The sequence below is a fragment of the Acomys russatus genome, chromosome 8 (assembly GCF_903995435.1).
Source record: "Acomys russatus chromosome 8, mAcoRus1.1, whole genome shotgun sequence".
NCBI lineage: Eukaryota > Metazoa > Chordata > Mammalia > Rodentia > Muridae > Acomys > Acomys russatus.
In genome coordinates, this window is record NC_067144.1 from 29,736,666 (window position 1) to 29,759,352 (window position 22,687).

General features: G+C 42.7%; 1 protein-coding gene across 1 annotated transcript in view; it reads right to left on the reverse strand.

Moving 5' to 3' along the window:
- Positions 1–1,994: 1,994 nt before the first annotated feature.
- The window catches only part of Nectin3 (nectin cell adhesion molecule 3), a 118,126-nt gene continuing 97,433 nt past the window's right edge, over positions 1,995–22,687 (reverse strand). Inside the window, exons 8-9 of the mRNA XM_051150012.1 lie at positions 3,040–3,105; positions 1,995–2,287 (exon numbers count right to left, since the gene is read on the reverse strand). Coding sequence (XP_051005969.1) covers positions 2,111–2,287; positions 3,040–3,105 — 243 coding nt within the window. The 3' untranslated portion in view covers positions 1,995–2,110. The remainder of the gene's footprint in view (positions 2,288–3,039; positions 3,106–22,687) is intronic.

Here is a 22,687-nt window from a genome sequence, read left to right on the forward strand (position 1 = left end):
CCACACCCTAAAATAACTTTTTCATAACAATACTAAGGATCGTTGACAGGTAGACAGTGGGTTCCCCTAGGAGGGCGCTGAGGACACGACAAAAGGCTTCCAAATCCCTCTCTCTGGCACAAAGGCAGACATCCCTCCCCCTCTCCCGGGGTCCACAGTGCGCTTTTGTGAAATGGATTCTATGACCTGCTTCCCAGCAGGACTTGGGAAGGCGTCCTCAGTATTAAGATATTTTAAAGCCTTCTGAAGGAGGGGGTGCTCTGCAACCCAACCCCTAGCATCTAGGCCTCATGAAGAGCTTCAGTGTCAGAGAAGAAACACTCTCAGCACACCGCCAAGTCATTATTGGAAAACAAGCACAGGATTCCTGTACTTTCAGTTACTCAGACTTGGCGATGGCGTCCAGAGCAACAAGGTTGACCATCATCTTTGCGATGAAGGCAGGAAACTAAGTCCAAAGTACCCAGTGATGGGGGAAAGGACCAGCAGAACTCTAGGTGCTCTCGAGCTGTGACCTCTAAAATTGCTCATCCCAATGATAAAGTAAGATGGAAGTGGGGCATCCCTGCTCTTAGAACTGCCCATCCCAGGGAGCAGGGTGGGTGGGTATACTGCTGCAGAACCACCTCCATACGTACTGCACAAAGCCTGGCGAACAACAAAAGCAGCAAAGGAGAACCAAGGCCAGCATGGCATGAAGAAAGTATCTTTGGTACTTCACCATAAATCTGGTTATGTTCTCACTTCCTCTTCTAGCTTAGCCTGGGCATGTATACTATTTCTTTTGCTCTTAATACCATGTTTTAAAATATGTTAACAAGTATGTGGTGGTTTTTTTTTTTTGTTTTTTTTTTTTAATACCCGTGACACACTCTCATCTTCCAGGGTACACAGTAGAGCGTTGTTATTTGTAAGATAGAACAATGACCCATTTGCCTTTAGGTGTCCCCCTGTGCCTACCATTGTCAGTCTCCGTGACAGCTGGCAGACAGAGCTGAGAGTTCTCCGGGAAGGCATGAGCGGGTATCATGGCGTCACAATGTAGCTGTTTACCCTGGCAGAGAGGCTGCCGTATTATTCACTGTGTAGTGTCTCCTTAGGCTTGTTGACCAGGTGATGTGGGGAGGACATGCAGATTTAGCAAACATGTCATATTAAAGAAGCTTTATAAAAAATAGTTTTCAAATTTCCCACCTGGCTTTTAAGAGCAGGAGTCACTTTGTAGTGATTTTTTTAGGTGGCTTTTTTCCCCCCTTTGAGGTAGATAGGGCATGGATGAGAAGGAAAGACGGCAGAGGAGTAGCTAGCTAAAGCCTGTGTGTGGTGGGACTGGTTTGAAAGCAATTAAAAAAGTGAAAACTGAGCCTGTCATGTACATGAGAAGAGGACAAGGCTGAAAATCTTATTTCGGCAGGGATTTTAGGTCTTAATAGGTGAGAAACAAACAGGTTAGGCCGGCCAGTGGAAGACAAGGCTGCAGCAACAGGGACAGCTTAGATGTCGCTAGTCACTAGGGGATAGAGGGCAGAAGGCCCTGAGGAGCCCAATAGCCAGGAAAGACACATGGCACTAACACTGGTCCAGAAGCGACAGGATGCTGGGAGGGTCCCCTCGCCTTTGTTGTTGTTTGGATACAACAGAGTCCCTGTCTTTCCTCTGGCCTCTGCGCACAGGTATTGTAGCCGCACTGAGATGCTAGGGAAATCTAAATCCCAGCTTAATAATTAGTGAGCTGGATTTGGAGCTTGTTTTTCCACCTGTTTAAATTACAGATGAGCACTGCCTGAGACCCAAGTGGAGTGGCTGCCAGCAGCTGCAGCCTTTCTCCGCAGTTATCATAGGCAGATACAGTGCTTTCAAATGCACATGGCATTGTAGGCCAAGTGTTAGCAGTTAAACTCGGGAGTTACAGCAAAGCAAAGCTGCAGGCAAGTTCACAACACAGCTGGTGGCTAAGAGACACTTAATGAAGTTAAGAAATCCACTAGTAGATCTGAGTTCATCAAGAGTTCTAACACACTTAGACCGAAATGATTTAGATGCCTCAGTTTCCCTCTCAGGTCTAAGAATAAACATTTGTTAGAACACCTGGTATATAACAAGAGGAAAATCACACATAATGTTCTCGCGGGTTGATGTAGAGTCTCTCGGGGTTGCTTGAGTGATGTTTGTGAGGGCTTCGGTCTTGGTAGCACATCTGGTTATAAAGGGGGTACATCTGCTCAGTCCCGTCTTCTCGCAGTGCGCTCTCGTCCTCATAGTCAAATCTGCTGCTATTTAGTCCATTCTAGAAATTCAAACATTGCTTACATTAGCAGAGACACTGTTTACATTTGTCTAGCACATTGGTGAAAACAAGAAAAGTCGAATTCATTCAAGTCCACGTCCCTGATTCACAAGGAATCGGACGGCAAAGCAAAGTTCAGCAGCTCCCCAGGTTCCAGTCATTTGGTGGCCGCAACACCCGAGTAAGAGGAATGGTGCTTTGAAACCACAAACTGCAACTTATGGGGCTGTGAGCAGTTTTAGGCTTTGAACTTGAGGAACCTCTCAAAAAGGGCCCTGGCATGGAAGGAATATATGAGATAGTCAGAGAATTAAATCAAACAAAACAAAAATAAACATCAAGATTCAGCACTGGGGGATTAGGGAGTGGACACAGCAAAATGAACTGGCATTTGACCATATGTCTGATCAAAGGGAGATTTAAAAAACGCTGCTCAAAATAGCCTCTCCTCTAGACCTTTCCTTCTGACTTGACCTTGAGCCACAGCTGGCACTTCCTGTAGGAGCTCTCTGAGGCTCTCTGGTATTTCTGACATGGCCTCTCTGCCTGGGTATTAGTTTCACATGACTGATAGTTGCTTCTGAGATGCCCTAGAAGTGTTCTTTAGGTTACTTGCAAGAGTAAGCAAGTTCGGGGACTTTACCAAGTCACATATAGACACTTAAACAGGGAGTGATGGACTAAATGCACCTATGAGCATCTGACAAAACTTTAAACGATACCTGAGTGGACACAGCACGAGCCTTACTTACAGAGGGCTGAAGGCCACCAGCTCCTTTCTCTTTGAACTGGGTCTGCAAAGGCAAGTGTTCATCAGTCTGGAAGACAGTAAAAGACACACATGGTAATGGCCAACACACGAAGCAGTATCAAGGAGGCTCCTATATTCAAGGAGCCAATCACGTCTTGAGAAACGTCTACCAATGAAGTGAAATAGTCTCCAGGAGGATGGAAACCAAGCAACCAACCAAACCCAGCTACACGGTCTCTTCCCTCGTCCCTTCTCTCCTGGCTTCTGGCTTCTTCAGAGAGAAAACATCCAGAACATGTGATGCACAAGTGCTGGGCAAACTGTGAGTAGATGACGTGAGAGTTTAAACACCCAGGGTCTTCTACCCTTCCCGGTGGAACAGTCTGGTGTTTTGAACCAGGTGAGAGTGGGCTGACCTGGAAATGACAAGCCTGTATCTGTGGTCATCCATGAGGCCATAATTTCTCCCGGACTCCTACCTCACAGGTTGTAAAGGGAGTTATCACTCTGAAAGTCACATGAGCCCCCTCTGCCTGATACACTAGACTGTCATTCAAATGCCACATCATAGGTAAAGCCCCGTAACACCCTCAGGGGAAGGCAGCTATCGGAGCATATAATGACAGGACTGTTTTCTCATCAGTCTCCTACATGAGACGGAGCGTGCTGGAAGGAGTTCTGTAAGTTTCCACTTATCTAACTCATGTATGTAATCCTATAAGGCTGGTCTCCAGTGAAGTTGCTGGGCTCAGAGGGATCACCACACTTGTGGTAAAGATTCCCCAAAGCCAATGACTAACTTCCTGACAATGAGAACTAAAATGTTACAGACTAAAGCCAAAATTATCTTACTCTGCTTGCCACTTAGTGCTCACTCCATCCGACTTAACATCCCGATGACTATCAAAACATTTAAAACGTGCTCTTAGCAGATCACTAGCTTCTCCCAAGCCAAAGGCTAAGGACTGTCATCAAGTACCATCTGAAACCACATACATATGGTGTCCATCCATGCGTCTGGCAAGAACTTTCTTCTGTAACCAATATAATCTCATGTTACTGCTTCCACAGTGCTTGGGAGAACCTATGTTCCCAGGCCATGATCACTTATATTTGAATCCAGAATAAACCATCTCTTATTCCCTTTGAAGTACAAACTATATTTTTCTTTTTTTTAAATTAATTTATTCTTGTTACATCTCAATGGTTATCCCATCCCTTGTATCCTCCCATTCCTCCCTCCCTCCCATTTTCCCCTTATTCCCCTCCCCTATGACTGTGCCTGAGGGGGACTTCCTCCCCCTGTATATGCTGATAGGGTATCAAGTCTCTTCTTGGTAACCTGCTATCCTTCCTCTGAGTACCACCAGGTCTCCCTGGGGACATGGTCAAATATGAGGCACCAGAGTACATGTGAAAGTCAGACCCCACTCTCCACTCAACTGTGGAGAATGTCCTGTCCATTGGCTAGATCTGGGTAGCAGTTTAAAGTTTATGGCTGGTGCCATAGTTTGAGTGGGACCCCTGGACCCAAATCTGCCTATCATAATGTTCTTCTAGTAGGTTTCTAGGACTCTCTGGATCCTTCTACTTTGCTATTCTCCCATGCTTCTCTCATCTAGAGTCCCAATAGGATGTCCTCCCCTCTGTCCCAGTTTCCTGGTAAGTGAAGGCTTTCATGGGACATGCCCCTTGGGCTAGTATGCAGATATAAGTGAGTATATACCATTTGAGTCTTTCTGCTTCTGGGTTAACTCACTCATTATGATCATTTCTAGCTCAATCCATTTGTCCACAAATTTCGGGAATTCCTTGTTTATAATAGCTGAGTAGTATTCCATAGTGTGTATGTACCACACAAACTATATTTTTCTATCAATATTATTTTATGTGTGATTAGATCTGTGTCTCAGTGTGATTAAGGTATCTCAGTTAGTAGACTGCTACTCAAACATAAATTTCGAGGCTTCTGTCCCCTGCTTCTACCTCCATGCCTACACAAGATGATGTGCAACAGCAGTAAGAAAAGGGCTGAATGTCCTGTGTGCATAACTCCAGCATTTTCCCACTGTCCCTTTGGCGTCGAAGTTTGCCCCTCATGCTGTGGTAGTTGAAATACTCTCTACAGATGGTGGCCTGAGTAAAGTCATTCTTCTCTTCCCATTGAGCCTGTCTTTGCCACAGTCAATCCTTTCACTCCTACTTTCCCCACTGTTCTCTGCGCCTACAATGTGATTCACTTCATAGTTTGGCCTTGGCTTATATAATCTTGAACATCTGTAATTTTTTAACTACAGTAAATACTGAACCTGTCCTGTGTGCCGCTGTGGCTGCAATGTTTGTCCTCTCCTAAGTCCATTTGCTGAAACCCAATCTGTAGTGTGATGGTACCAGGGGGGTGGGACTTTGAAGGAGATGAGGTCACAGGGGTAGGGCTCGCATGAATGGGGTTAATGCTTGGTATATGCATGTACATACATACATACAAGGCACTACAGAGGCTACAGAGTTCTCTTCTGAACTATGAGGTTACATTGAGACAGCCATATCAGGAGGAGGGCATTCCCCAGGCACCGGATCTGCTGGTGTATAGTCTTGAACAACTTACCCCTCTCCACATTAGGTGAAGTGAGTTTGTTAGTCATGAGCTCCCTTTTATGGCTTGTTTTTATAACAGCTAAAACTGTTCAGACAGTCTTTCATCCCTGTAATTTACCCTGTCTTCTGTAATAACAAGTCAATAGTTAATGAACTGACTGGAATCTAAACTCACACTGGTTCTTGGTCTCCTGTGTCAAGGTTATCCATATTACAAATTATCTGTGATACACTACCTCCCCCTAATGCCATCTGAAACATGAAGTTGTCACACGACCAGATGATATTTTCAACTCAATACAGTTTGGTTAAAAAAACAAAACAAAACAAAACAAAAAAAACAAAACAAAACAAAAAACCCAGGCAGGTCAGCTTAACAGACCTGTGGCCAGTCATGTAGAACCCTTAGAATTCAATACTCTGCAGCTGTCATATGTGGTTTCTTAATTTTACGGTGAATGCATGCATATCTTGTAAGTGGCTTAAGAAGGCAAAGCAGCATGCTTAGGGATGAGGAACACATCCTGGTGCTTGGCTTTGGTTGGCTGTTGGATGTCACGCACCTCTCCTAGCACCCAGGTCTCACCTACTCTCCCATCCAGTGATGCCATGGCCCTCCATCCTGAAAGAAGACAGAGTGCTAGCTCAGGAAAGGCCAGATTCAGAAGTGCATGCCCTTTTAGCGCCACAGAGATTGGCACGTCCTCCAGAGCCTCATCCCAGGAAAGGCAAGCCTCTTACTCAACCCAATCCAGACATCTAGCATCAGCATGTTCACTCTTGCTAGGTCTCATAAACTATCTTCTTACTTGTGGTCCAAGGAAAACAGATTTGAAAACTAATGCCTTAAAGTAGAATTAGTATTTTCTTTCACTTCTTTGCTTTTATAAAGGATCCCTGTGCTTGTTTTTTTTTCCATTTTTTATACAGATAATTAAGAAATTGTTATGTATCATTCGTTACAAAGTACAAATGGATAAGACAGAGGAGCTAATAGCGCTACAGAGAAGGCAGGCAGAGAATTTCTAAATCACTTAGGTTAATTAATCTTTTCTGAAGAGGTATCTGGATGTCTTCATAAAATGCATCTTATTTATAACTTTATTTGTTCCTCTTCAAGTATCCTCTATGTTGCAATAAAACCTAAACCTATTTGTGTTGATTTTTAGAAAAATAAGTCAATAAAAGCCATCACAATTTATGGAACCTTTTATCAGCATCAAAGAACCTCTGACAGAGTCCTGCTGCAGTCTGCCCACGCTGTCTTCTTCAGCAGGCCCACTTGTCTAATAGTCTGTCAGTTTCTACATTTAATACCCCCACAGAAGCAAAAAGGAATTTGGTGATAGACAAAGGTGACCTAACTTCCAGAAAGGAATGGAATCTACCAAAGGAAGGGCAACCAGCAATGCTTGCAGGTTGTTCCTCTTTTATAAGAGCTGAATCATTTGGAAGAATGAGAAAAGAAAAAGTAAAGAAATTGTTACAACTCCGGTGACATTAGTGGAAGATGCCTACCAATACAGCCTAGCCCACCAATTCAGCCTTGCCCATTAACAGCCCTTGTCTGTTTCTCCTATTGGGGGCAGTGTGTGGGAAGAAGAGCTACCATCAACCCTGAAAAAGATGCACACTCTAGGTAAACGATATGGCTGCAGGGATTTACAGAGAGATGTGTTGGAAAGACGTGTTGTTCCAAGTTATTCAACAAAATTCCATATGGGAACTTTTACATGATAAGAAAATACATTATTGTCCCCATCTTCCAAACATGTTGCTAATCCTCTTCTGTGTCATCAAAGAAACCAAGGAATGACTCCCTGGAAGCCCACAGGTAGGACATCTCCTTCCTCTCCATATATATGTATAAACTCTACCTCTAGGAAAATTCCCAGCTTCACTGTGGCTCATTTGTTACAAATAGGGACTTTAGAAAAAGATCTATCTATCTATCTATCTATCTATCTATCTATCTATCTATCTATCTATCTACCTACCTATTTTGTATACAGTGTTCTGCCTGCATGTAAGCCAGAAGGCCAGAACTGGGCACCAGTTCTCATTATAGATGGTTATGAGCCACCATGTGCTTGATGCAAATTGAACTCAGGACCTATGGAAGAATAGTCAGTGCTCTTAACTTTTGAGCCATCTCTCCAGCTCCCACAAATGGTGACTTTTGCACACACTTTTATCTTCAGAAGTTCACAGTTTACATTTGAATCGATTCTTAGCAGTACATCTTATTTGGTTGTTAACAAGTGTCTAATGCCATGGATGAACCGTTCTAGCATCACATATTAAAGTTTCATTGTCACCAAATTCCCCTGTGCTCTGCCGTTCTGACAGTTGTAAGTCACCACGTGGGTGCTAGCAATCAAGCCCATGTCCTTTAGAAGGGCAACTAGCTCTCATTGCTAGCTGCTGCCACCCACTTCTGGTATTTTCTGAGAAAATCCAGAATAACCTCTGCTACCATCCATTGGTCATAACCAAATTACTCTTCTGAGGGTTGGACACACAGGCTTACTGTCTCTGCTTGTGCCATCATTGAGTTATCTTGATGAAGAAAACCATGACATCTTATACCACATCTTGCTTTTGGATCTTTCTTTCCATTCCAGAAGAAATTCCCACAGCTGTGAGAACTTCTGCCACCACTTTCAAGACCAAGGCTCTGTCAGATGCCTCCGTCTCTTGCCACCCACTTTCCTCAGCTTTCCTCTGCTGTGCCAAATACCTGACAGTAACCGCCTTAAAAGAAGAGCTTATAGTTCAGACTATGGTTGGCTAGGTCTGTTGGTTTGGGCATGAGGAAAGCATAACATTATGCTGCTGCTGCTGGTGTGTGTGTGTGTGCGCACATGCGTGCACAGAATGCACACACCATAGATGCCAGGAAGGGAAAAAAGAGAAAGGGAGAGAGAGGAGGAACAAGGGCCAAAATATGTCCTCCTAGAGCTCAGCCCAAGGGACCCATTTTCTCCAATCCATCCTATCTTCTACTTTCTACCATCTCTCAATGATGCCACCAAGGTATGATCCTACCAGTGAATTAATTAGTTATGCGGTCCAGAGCCCTCATAATCCAACAGACCCTTAATAACTGGTTCTACCATCTGGTGACTGAATGCTGATGACATGAGCCTTTGTGAGGGATACTTCATCTCCAAATCATTGTATCTCTGACTCTTCTACTTGGCATAAAATCTGGTTAAATTTCTCCCACCTTAGAAATGTAAATTCAATATCCTTAAAATCTTCAAAGACATAACATCTCAAAAAGCCCAGATGAACAAGATTATAATGACTCGTCCCTTCCTCCTGAAAGAGCATCATCCAGCTGCCTTCAGTTTCCAAGGCTGAGGGTGAAGGTGTAGCTTCACCCATAGTGTCTAGCTTTTTTCTCCTCCACAGCTGTCTTTCCAGTCCCAGCATTTGCTAAGCTTCTCTGTCACATCGCTAGGTAACTTCCACTGTCACTAACAGCACATCAGACATAACTACATACTTTAATGTCTACTCCCATCTTTTTTATAACGAATACAGGTTATATGAAGCAAACATGAATAATGAATAAATGGTTTAATTATATTGATTCTGTATGAAATCTTGTCCACTCTCTCAGAAAATGGAACAAATTGCTATCTACTGCTTTCTAGATGACTTGTTTTATAGTGCTCTCTCCATTTGAGTCTTTGTTATCTCCCAGGTTTCACTGCTAACAACAGAAACTGTGCCTCCTTTTCCTTCCCTGTCAGTTTTAGGTTAATACACTGGATACACTATAAATTTACTTTTAATGAACTACCGATAAACAGACAATTCTGGGGCACAGAAAATCTAGCCATTTGTTTTTTTATGAGCTGGAAACTTGCTCCAGGACTCTCCTAGCTTGCTCTCTACATGACGCCACATGTCCACTGGCGTCCTGTCTCCTCTTATGATGTATATATATAAAGGACTTAAGTTCTTTAAATGTAGCTTGTCTTAATACTTTCCCTATAGCCTGCCAAGCATAAGCCATGAATCAAGTCCATGGACCACGAGTTTCAAACACTGGTCAATTGTGTTGCACAGAGCAAAAGCACACACACACACACACACACACACACACACACACACACACACACTCACATGCACGTACTTATGCACACACGTGCACACACATTCACAAATGTGCCTGCACACAGACAGACAGACAGACAGACACACACTACACACACACACACACACACACACACACACACACACACACAAACACACACACACTGATCTGTTGATAACCCTGGCTTTCCATTCATGATGATCATAGTGTCTTGCTGAGCTCACAGGGAAGAGTTCCACCTTTAGTTAAGTTGAAGCATCTAGAATCTGAAGGAGGGAACAGAAAATGAGACTCAGCTAGAGAAAGCTAGATAAAGGCACAGAGGAGTTTATCTGGCTCAGTTCTAGTCTGACCATACAAGGGACAGACAATAAGTGACTACTAGGAGAGATTAGTAGGGAACTATAATCTTAACCACTGCCAGAGCCTGATTAGAGCTCAGAGACGCTCAGTATCCAACCAGCCAAAGTAGAAAAATCCCTGCTCAACATGACACTGAATTACTCCATTTTGGGCCACTACCTCCAGGACAGACAGATTTACACTGATTGGCTCACTGTCCTGTGGGTGTAAGTGAGGGGCTGGCTTTCCTGTTAGCAGAGTCCTGAGACAACCCAGGGAGTGCACACATGGCACATGTGGTTTTCTTGTCCCAGTCCCAGAAAGCCACCCATAAAGGATTTAGTTAGGGGATCCTTTTTGATGGCCTCCATCACGTCTGCAAAGCCACCTCTTAGCATTAGAGATGCACTAAGTTTCCACCCTCTTACTACAGTAAGGACTGTGTCTCAACACAGGAAGCTGTCACAGATGTTGAACACATATCGAAATCACTGAAGAGACCAGACCCCACCTTCCTTAGGGGTGATAACAGGCTTCTAGAATGAACCTCTCCCCCACTTCTCCCCCCAAAAAGTCCTGAATTCGAGGTTCCAGAAGATGAAGTTTATTTTTAATTTAATACTGGCAGAAAATAACTCAATTCTTACCAAGGAAGAACAGAACAATTCGGTAAATTGATTAACATTTACAATGCCCAGTGCCTCATTAATATCTAGTGACCATGAAAAAAGTAAACCAATAGAAATTAACCTGGAGATAATAAATATAGTACCATTTGCTGGCTTATACTTTAATATGTCTATGTCTACCATGAGGCAATCACAGTGGCACACACCTGCAATTCCAGCACCAGAGATGTTAAAGCATGAAGAATATTAGTTCCATGCTAGGCACATACTGAGAAGAGTCTCAAAAAAGTTATTATAAACATGATTAAAGCTAAAGAAAACGTGAGTATTAATAAAGATGAAGCACTTTCAAAGGCTTAAAAAAATACAACCTGAAATGGAAAACCTCTCCAAATCAGACACTGCTTAAGAAAAGTGAGTGTTCATGTCCATGCAGAAACTATCTATGCAAGCAACAGGGTAGAAAGAAAGACTCAGTAAACAGTTCCAGTATGGGTGAAAAATACAAATCTATATTTCTGAAAGGTAAGTGCATTCTAAAAAGAATGAAATTATGTAATACCACCCAAACACATTTGAAAATAAAATTGCAGAAATCAATATTAAAGACAGAGTCCAAGATATAGCTAGAAGAAAAATGAGATATCACATGTGGATCAGCGAACAGGCTGGACCAGTGCGCAGGCCAGAGACACCTAAGGACTTGTCCCATGGAACGGATACCGGAAGAGAATAGAAAGATATAAGATGGCGGCGAGCAGTGTGGACCGCGTTTGGAGGCTCCAGTGAACAATTCAGGGAATTGCACAGATTTCTGAGCCAGGAACACCGAGGTCCGAACATCACGGCAGCGGGAGTGCTCCACGGTTCGGAGGGACCAGGGTGCGGAGGACCTGCGTGCCCCTGCACATGGGAGGAGCGTGGATTTTCTCTGATCGGAGCGGCAGCGGCAGAGGCAGCAGCACCAGTGGTGCCAGCAGCGGTGGCTGAGGTTTACAGCTCATAGCTTTCCGGTGGAGGCGATTGGTGTGGTGGCTGGTGGGAGTTGCTGTGGGAGAGGGGACTCAGGGCAGGATTTGGGTCGCGTGGAGCCTTCGGACCCAGACTGGACTCGGCGGACAGTTCGGCCCCAGAGTCCCGGGTACTGGCCCAGCCCAGCAAGCAATTCTGCCCGAGGCACTAACTCAGCTTTGGCCACAGCTCCCCTGCTGTGGCGCAGGCTTAGTGGAGCGCACAGCTCCACACTAGGCAGCACCTCAGCTCAGCGGCAGCTCCCCTGCCGTGACACAGTCTGGGCGGAGCACTTGGTTCCACCACCGGCGCTAACTCAGAGCAGCCTCAGTTCTCCTGCTGTGGCGCAGGCTTGGCCAAGCATTCAGTTCCACCCTAGGCGCCACCTCAGCTCAGCAGCAGTTCCCCTGCAGTGACACAGTCTGGGCGGAGCACTTGGTTCCACCATTGGCGCTAACTCAGAGCAGCCGCAGTTCTCCTGCTGTGGCGCAGGCTTGGTGGAGTGTTCAGTTCCATCCTAGGTACCACCTCAGCTCAGCGGCAGCTCCCCTGCGGTGACACAGTCTGGGTGGAGCACTTGGTTCCACCACTGGCGCTAACTCAGAGCAGCAGCAGTTCTCCTGCTGTGGCGCAGGCTGGACAGAGCGCTCGGTTCCACCAGCTCTAAGACTCTGGTTGGACACAGTGTGCAGTTTGAATCCAGAATTCCTGGCTGAGATTGGTGGACAGTTCGGACCCTGAGTCAATAACTGACCACAGCACGCACTTTGGGCCAAAAGGCCCTAGCGGAGCTTGGTGCGTAGTCCCAGCCCAAAAATTCTGGCTGGACCCTGTGTGCATTTTGGGCCCAGAATCCCTAGCTGAGCTCGGCAGACGGTTCAGGCCCTGAGAATCTAACTGAGTTCAGCCTGTGGTTCGGGCCCAGTGCTCCTGGCTGGACTTGGCAGGGAACACAGAAGGCTGTGGATACCTTGGCCTGACCCAATGCTCATTCAGAGACCCAGAACAATTGCAGGATCCACAGCACAGGGGAGCTGAAGATCACTGGCTGTGAGAGACCAGAACAACAGGGCTAACCTCCTAACATCCACACCAGTGAATCTTTGAGCTCGCAGCTTAGGGAAATCATAAGAAAACAAGTGAATCTATCATCAGACACCCTCCATCCAACTCTGGAAGCTACCCAACAAAAACAAAGACGGCAAGATGTCTAAAGGACAACGAAAAAGCATACGCAAAAAACCCCAAAACAACATGGCGTCTCCAGTTTCCAGCTATCCCAAAGAAAACCACCCAGAGAACTCAAATACAACGGAAATACAAGAAAATGACCTCAAATCCTTAGTAATGAGGATGATAATGGAAGAAACAAATAAAATTCGTAATCAAATGCAGAAAGATGCAGACAAACAGGTGAGAGACATAAAAGAAGCACATAGAGTGGAACTGGAAAAATTGCAGGAAAATGCAAACAACCAGATGAAAGAAATAAATAAAACAGTTCAAGCTCTGAAGACCTATAAAGAGACAATGGAAGAAACTCAGGAATATACAAAAAATCAGATGAAAGAAATCAAAAAATCAGTTCAAGATCTGAAAATGAAAATGGATTCAATGATAAACACACAGACAGAAGAAAAACGAGAACGTGAGACCTCAGAGAAGAAGGCGAGCAACACAGAGGTGAGCTTTTCTAACAGAATCACAGAGATGGAAGAACGAATCTCAGGTCTAGAAGATACAATCACAGATATTGAATCAACCATTAAAGAAAATGCCAAATCTGGAAAACTCCTGACACAAAACATCCAAGAAATTAAAGACACCATGAAAAGAAGAAATTTGAGGATAATAGGCATTGAAGAAAGAGAAGACATCAGAATCCAGGGCCCAGAAACTATTCTCAACAAAATCATAGAAGAAAATTTCCCCAATCTAAAGAAAGAAATGCCTATAAACATACAAGAGGCCTACAGAACACCACATAGAATTGACCAGAAAAGAAAAACTGCCCGCCACATAATAATCAAAACACAAAACATGCAAAACAAAGAAAAAATATTAAAAGCTGCAAGGGAAAAGGGCCAAATAACATTTAATGGTAAACCTATCAGAATTACATCCGACTTCTCAGCAGAGACCATAAAAGCCAGAAGGGCCTGGACAGAGATCCTGCAAACCCTAAGAGAACACAGATGCCAGGCCAGACTACTTTACCCAGCAAAATTATCAATAACCATTGATGGAGAAAACAAAATATTCCATGACAAAAACAAATTCAAACAGTACCTATCCACAAACCCAGCTTTACAGAAGGTACTAGAAGGAAAACTCCATCCCAAAGGGTCAAGCTACAACCAAAACTACCCAGGAAATAGATAACTATCCCATGGCAAAAACACAACTACACAAACGCTCAACTGGAAACAACATCAAAATTAAGACTCTTAACAGTCACTGGTCATTAATATCTCTCAACATCAATGGCCTCAATTCTCCAATAAAAAGACACAGACTAACTGAATGGGTACATAAACAAGATCCAACATTCTTCTGCATTCAAGAAACACATCTCACCCATAATGAAAGGCATTACCTCAGGGTAAAAGGTTGGAAAAAAATATTCCAAGCAAATGGTCACAAGAAGCAAGCAGGCATAGCCATTTTAGTATCGAACAAAATAGACTTTCAACCAAAATTAATCAAAAGGGATGAGGAAGGACACTTCATACTCATCAAAGGTAAAGTCAACCAAGATGACATCACAATTCTGAACATATATGCTCCCAATACAAGGGCACCCACATTTGTAAAAGATCTCCTAAAAAAGCTTAAACCACACATCGATCCCCACACAATAATAGTGGGAAACTTCAACACCTCACTCTCACTGAAGGATAAGTCACTGAACCAGAAACTAAGCCTAGAAATAATATCATTAACCAATGCCATGGGTCAAATGGATCTAACAGATATCTATAGAACCTTTCACCCAAACAAGAAAGAATACACCTTCTTCTCTGCACCCCATGGAACCTTCTCCAAAATTGATCACATCGTAGGTCACAAAGCAAGCCTCAATAGATACAAGAGGATTGAAATAATACCTTGTATCCTATCAGATCACCATGCTCTTAGGCTGCAATTCAACAACAACAGAAATAACAAAAAGCCTACACATACGTGGAAACTAAACAACTCTCTGCTAAATGACACCTGGGTCAGGGAAGAAATAAAGAAAGAAATCAAGGAGTTTCTGAAATTCAATGAAAATGAAGAAACAACATACCCAAATTTGTGGGATACATTGAAAGCAGTGCTAAGAGGAAAATTCATAGCACTAAGTGCCTTTAAAAAGAAATGGGAAACATCGCACATAAGCATCTTAACAACACAACTGGAAGCCCTAGAAAAAAAAGAAGCAGAAACACCCAAGAGGAGTAGACGCCTGGAAATAATCAAACTCAGGGCTGAAATTAACAAATTAGAAACTAAGAAAACAGAATCAACAAAACCAAAAGCTGGTTCTTTGAGAAAATCAACAAGATAGACAGACCATTAGCCAAACTAACTAAAAGGCAGAGAGACAGTATTGAAATCAACAAAATCAGAAATGAAAAGGGAGACATAACAACAGACACTGAAGAAATTCAAAGAATCATAAGATCCTACTTTGAAGGCATATATGCCACAAAATTTGAAAATCTAAGGGAAATCTTCAACAAATGGTGCTGGTCTAACTGGAGGTCTATGTGTAAAAAAATGAAACTGGACCCATATTTGTCACCTTGCACAAAACTCAAATCCAAGTGGATTAAAGACCTCAACATAAAACCAGAGACACTAAGCCACTTAGAAGAAAAAGTGGGAAAGAGCCTGGAACATATTGGCACAGGAGACAACTTCCTGAACAGAACACCAACGGCCCAGGCCTTAATGTCAACCATTAATAAATGGGACCTCATGAGGCTGAGAAGCTTCTGTAAGGCAGGAGACACTGTCAAGAAGACAAAGCGACAGCCTACAGACTGGGAAAAGATCTTCACCAACCCTACATCTGACAAAGGTCTAATATCCAAAATATATAAAGAACTCAAGAAATTAAACACCACCAAACCGAATAACCCAATTGAGAAACGGGGCTTGGAACTAAACAGAGAATTCTCAACAGAGGAGTATCAAATGGCTGAGAAACACTTAAAGAAATGCTCAACCTCCTTAGTCATCAGGGAAATGCAAATCAAAACAACTCTGAGATTCCATCTTACACCCATCAGAATGGCTAAGATCAAAAACTCAAGTGACAACACATGCTGGCGAGGATGTGGGGAGAGAAGAACACTCCTTCATTGCTGGTGGGAATGCAAACTAGTACAGCCACTTTGGAAATCTATCTGGTGCTATCTCAGAAAAATGGGAATAGGGCTTCCTCAAGACCCAGCTATCCCACTCCTTGGAATATACCCAGAAGATGCTCCAGCACACAACAAGAAAATTTGCTCAACCATGTTCATAGCAGCCTTATTCATAATAGCCAGAACATGGAAACAGCCTAAGTGTCCCTCAATAGAAGAGTGGATAAAGAAACTGTGGTACATATACACTATGGAATACGACTCAGCTATTAAAAACAAGGAATTCCCGAAATTTGTGGATAAATGGATTGAGCTAGAAATGATCATAATGAGTGAGTTAACCCAGAAGCAGAAAGAATCAAATGGTATATACTCACTTATATCTGCATACTAGCCCAAGGGGCATGTCTTACGAAAGCCTTCACTTACCAGGAAACTGGGACAGAGGGGAAGGCATCCTATTGGGACTCTAAATGAGAGACGCATGGGAGAATAGCAAAATAAAAGGATACAGAGGGTCCTAGAAATCTACAAGTAGAACAATATGATAGGCAGATTTGGGCCCAGGGGTCCCGCTCAAACTAAGGCACCTGCCAAGGACAATACAGGAGGTAAACTTTAAACCCCTACCCAGATCTAGCCAATGGTCAGAATATTCTCCACAGTTGAGTGGAGAGTGTGATACGACTTTCTCACGTACTCTGGTGCCTCACATTTGACCATGTCCCCTGGAGGGGGAGACCTGGTGGCACTCAGAGGAAGGACAGCAAGTAGCCAAGAAGAGACTTGATACCCTATGAGAATATACAGGGGGATGTAATCCCCCTCAGGAACAGTCATAGCGGAGGGGAATAATGGGAAAATGGGGGTGGGGGGAGGAATGGGAGGATACAAGGGATGGGATAAACATTGAGATGTAACAAGAATAAATTAATAAAAAAAAAAAAAAGATCTTACTTTGAAGGCATATACGCCACAAAATTTGAAAATCTAAGGGAAATGGACGATTTTCTTGATCAATTTCACTTGCCAAAGTTGAATGAAGAACAGATAAACAAGCTAAATAGTCCCATTTCCCCTACAGAAATAGAAGCAATCATCGATGGTCTCCCAACCAAAAAAAGCCCAGGGCCAGATGGTTTCAGTGCAGAATTCTACCAGACCTTCAAGGACGAGCTAATACCGATACTCTTCAAGCTACTCCAAAAGATAGAAATGGATGGATAATTACCAAATTCATTCTATGAGGCCATAGTCTCATTGATACCTAAACCTCACAAAGACTCAACAAAGAAAGAGAATTTCAGACCAATTTCTCTTATGAACATAGATGCAAAAATACTAAATAAAATACTTGCAAAACGAATACAGGAGCACATCAAAGATATCATTCATCATGACCAAGTAGGCTTCATTCCAGGCATGCAGGGATGGTTTAATATACGGAAATCCATCAATGTAATCCACCTTATAAACAAACTGAAAATAAAAAAAACCCACATGATCATCTCCTTGGATGCAGAGAAAGCATTTGATAAAATTCAACACCCATTCATGTTTAAAGTTTTAGAGAGATGGGGGATACAAGGCACTTTCCTCAACATAATAAAGGCTATATACAGCAAGCCAATAGCCAAAATCAAAGTAAATGATGAGATACTCAAGGAAATTCCTCTAAAATCGGGAGCAAGGCAAGGCTGCCCACTTTCTCCATATCTCTTCAATATAGTACTCGAAGTTCTAGCCAGAGCAATAAGACAACAAAAGGAGATCAAGGGTATCCAAATGGGAAAGGAGGAAGTCAAGTTATCCCTATTTGCAGATGATATGATAGTGTACATAAGTGACCCTCAAAACTCCACCAGAGAACTCCTACAGCTGATAAACACCTTCAGCAAATTGGCTGGATACAAAATTAACTCAAAAAAGTCTGTAGCCTTCCTATACACAAACGACAAGCTTGCAGAGGAAGAAATTAGGAAAACCACACCCTTCACATTAGCCACAAGCAATATAAAATATCTAGGAGTTACCCTAACTAAGCAAGTGAAGGACTTGTATGAAAAACATTTCAAAACTCTGAAGAAAGAGATTGAAGATGACCTGAGAAGATGGCATGATCTTCCTTGCTCATGGATCGGGAGAATTAACATAGTAAAAATGGCCATCCTACCAAAAGCAATCTACAGATTCAATGCAATCCCTATCAAAATAACTACACAATTTTTTAAAGACATTGAAAGTTCAATTCTGAACTTCATATGGAAAAACAAAAAACCCAGAATAGCTAAAACAATCTTGTACAATAAAAGGTGCTCCGGAGGAATCTCCATACCTGATCTGAAACTGTACTATAAAGCAATAGTAATTAAAACAGCATGGTACTGGCACAGCAACAGGCTGGTTGATCAGTGGAATCGAATCGAAGACCCAGATATGAATCCACACACATACGGTCACTTGATTTTTGACAAAGAAGCCAAATCCATTCAATGGAAAAAGGATAGCATCTTCAACAAATGGTGCTGGTCTAACTGGAGGTCTATGTGTAAAAAAATGAAACCGGACCCTTATTTGTCACCTTGCACAAAACTCAAATCCAAGTGGATTAAAGACCTCAACATAAAACCAGAGACACTAAGCCACTTAGAGGAAAAATTGGGAAAGAGCCTGGAACATATTGGCACAGGAGACAACTTCCTGAACAGAACACCAACGGCCCAGGCCTTAATGTCAACCATTAATAAATGGGACCTCATGAGGCTGAGAAGCTTCTGTAAGGCAGGAGACACTGTCAAGAGAACAAAGCGACAGCCTACAGACTGGGAAAAAATCTTCACCAACCCTACATCTGACAAAGGTCTAATATCCAAAATATATAAAGAACTCAAGAAATTAAACACCACCAAACCGAATAACCCAATTGAGAAATGGGGCTTGGAACTAAACAGAGAATTCTCAACAGAGGAGTATCAAATGGCTGAGAAACACTTACAGAAATGCTCAACCTCCTTAGTTATCAGGGAAATGGAAATCAAAACAACTCTGAGATTCCATCTTACACCCATCAGAATGGCTAAGATAAAAAACTCAAGCGACACCACATGCTGGCGAGGATGTGGGGAGAGAGGAACACTCCTTCATTGCTGGTGGGAATGCAAACTAGTACAGCCACTTTGGAAATCTATCTGGTGCTATCTCAGAAAAATGGGAATAGGGCTTCCTCAAGACCCAGCTATCCCACTCCTTGGAATATACCCAGAAGATGCTCCAGCACACAACAAGAAAATTTGCTCAACCATGTTCATAGCAGCCTTATTCATAATAGCCAGAACATGGAAACAGCCTAAGTGTCCCTCAATAGAAGAGTGGATAAAGAAACTGTGGTACATATACACTATGGAATACTACTCAGCTATTAAAAACAAGGAATTCCCGAAATTTGTGGATAAATGGATTGAGCTAGAAATGATCATAATGAGTGAGTTAACCCAGAAGCAGAAAGAATCAAATGGTATATACTCACTTATATCTGCACACTAGCCCAAGGGGCATGTCCCACGAAAGCCTTTACTTACCAGGAAACTGGGACAGAGGGGAGGGTATCCTATTGGGAATCTAAATGAGAGACGCATGAGAGAATAGCAAAATAAAAGGATACAGAGGGTCCTAGAAATCTACAAGTAGAACAATATGATAGGCAGATTTGGGCCCAGGGGTCCCGCTCAAACTAAGGCACCTGCCAAGGACAATACAGGAGGTAAACTTTAAACCCCTTCCCAGATCTAGCCAATGGTCAGAATATTCTCCACAGTTGAGTGGAGAGTGTGATATGACTTTCTCACATACTCTGGTGCCTCACATTTGACCATGTCCCCTGGAGGGGGAGACCTGGGTGGCACTCAGAGGAAGGACATCAGGTAGCCAAGAAAAGACTTGATACCCTATGAGAATATACAGGGGGAGGTAATCCCCCTCAGGAACAGTCATAGGGGAGTGGAATAATGGGAAAATGGGGGGGGGGAGAGGAATGGGAGGATATAAGGGATGGGATAAACATTGAGATGTAACAAGAATAAATTAATTAAAAAAAAAGAAAAATGAGATATTAAGTTATGCAAAAAGATGCTAGAATCATGTCTAGCTTTTATCAGCAATGATGGAAAACATGAGGAAAGAGACAATGTGAGCTCAATTCCAATGTTTGAGATGAAAATATTAAGCTGAGTAACAATTATAAGCCCCGAGAACTGCTAAGTAAAGATGGTTAAGTGAAGAAATTTCAAGACAAACAAAAAATGAGACATTTTGTGGTCAGATCATCTTTATCATATAAGGTTGAATTGCTGGTCTGCTGAAATCCTGCCAACTGCGCCAGGGGAATTGTTCCTAGGAACTGAGTCCAAAAAAGTCTCCTCCTACTGTTCCCATTTACCTCTTTTCTCTCCTATCTAGGGTAGGTGGGTTGGAAGGGAGGTATAAGCATTAAAGAACCCCAAATAAAGTAGGTTTGGAAAAGGTCAAAGCCTACAGTAGCACGTTTTCCCTTAGGCTTAGGACCTCCTGGCCATGGGTTCTTAGCCGGTTTTACAGTGCCAGGCCGACATGAGTTCCCTCTTGGGGAGTGAATCCTCTGGCATCTCAAAAGCAAGCAGTGCAGAGTAAGAGTGAGGCTTAGGAAGTTCTCCTGCCTGCGGGACTACTGACAGGTGATGGTGGCTGGAGGAGGGGGTGTCACTTTCTCCAGTGGCTTAGTCACAGATGAATTACCCACCACCCATGCTCATGTACACAACCCTACTTAACTCGGTGAGTCATACATACACAAAAAACAGAAAAGTAGGAGGGAGGCTTCCTGAGGAGCAGAGGCTTGGCAGGAAAAGGAGGATGAGAGAGGATATTGGGGACCGGGTGAAAGGACTGAAAGTGTGTGTGTGTGTGTGTGTGTGTGTGTGTGTGTGTGTGTGTGAGAGAGAGAGAGAGAGAGAGAGAGAGAGAGAGAGAGAGAGAGAGAGAGAGAGAGAAACTGCCAGATACCAGGGCATAAAGAAGAGAAAGCAAAAGCATCCTCAATCCATGTGTATCCGACAGTGCAATTACAAGATTACATGAATAACTGACCAAGCAAAAAGGAAACATATACAGTTGGAACAAATACTCCTTTCCTATCAAACGAAATGAAAGAAAACCATGTGTATGTGTCTGAAAGACTTGACCAATTGGGCCAACTACCCTAACCTAGCTTATACTTGTAGAAGACTACATTCAACCAAAGTACAATGACATTTACATCACAGTAGTAAAATAGACCATGTGCTCGTGTTTAAAAAGTCTCAACCTGGAGGGACTAAAATTCTATAGTCATTTTAGAGCCATTAATTCTCACTGGAGATACATATGTATGACACCAGAGAATTAATGGGAGGCAAATAATAAAATAGTTGAAAATGTTCACAATTTGTCAATTTGCAAACATATTTCTGAATAATTCTTTGATTTAAGAAAACAATGGAAACTAAAAAATACATATATCTCTCTTTGTGTGAGTGTGTGTTCACATATTCATTTGCACAGATACATGCATGTGTGTGGGTATTTGGAGGCCAGAAGACAACTGTGTCGTCATAGACACAGTCCTACTTATAAACTGCCTCTTTGAAAATTTTGTAAAATTGCAAACTCCCAGCAAACATAAAGCAATTTGGAAATGAAATGAAAACAACTGGCATGACTCCACTCATCCTATATAAATTAGAAATAAAATCATGTTATAAACAACTTGATGCTAATATTTCAACAATCTAGATGAAATAGACAAATGTCTCCAAGTTACAAATGAAATCCTTTACATAAGAAACTCCTAGCCAGATAGATTCACTAATAAGTTCCATCAAATGTTCAAAGACAGGGTAATACCAGCCTGAACTTCAGCAAATGGGGGCAAAAGAAATGTACTGAATCCTCTTGTGAGACTGCCATCGAGTGGGTCCCAAAGATATCAAAAGAAAATCAGCTAATAAACTTTATCCACAGTGTTCCCAAATTTTAAACTCAACAATTAAATGAATTTAGGTTTGTGTGTACATATGCATTATTCAAAAATAAGATATATTCATTCAACATGAACGAATCTGGAAAACATCGTGTTGATCAAGAGTATTGGATATGGACTAAACATTGGCTCCTTTCATGTGTGGGTCTTGACGAAAGGCGTACCTAATATTCAGCAAGAGGAATCACATCAGTGCCTGCTGGAGGTATTAGAGGCCTGTGTGGAAGGTGTGATGACAAGCACTGTGTGAGAGAAATGTTTCAGGTCACTGAAATAGTTTTGGCTGGTGCAGGGATTATAGAAAGCACACATCTGTCAATGTTGATCAAAGTTTACACTTAAAATGTAGCATTGTTGTTGGGTGTGGTGGCGCATGCCTTTAATCCCAACACTCGGGAGGCAGAGGCAGGTGGATCACTGTGAGTTTAAGGCCCGCCTGGTCTATAAAGCGAGTCTAGGGCAACCAAGGCTACACAGAGAAACCCTGTCTCGAAAAACAAACAAACGAACAAAGAGTAGCATTGGCACATAACCTGTACTTCTATGAAGTTGAC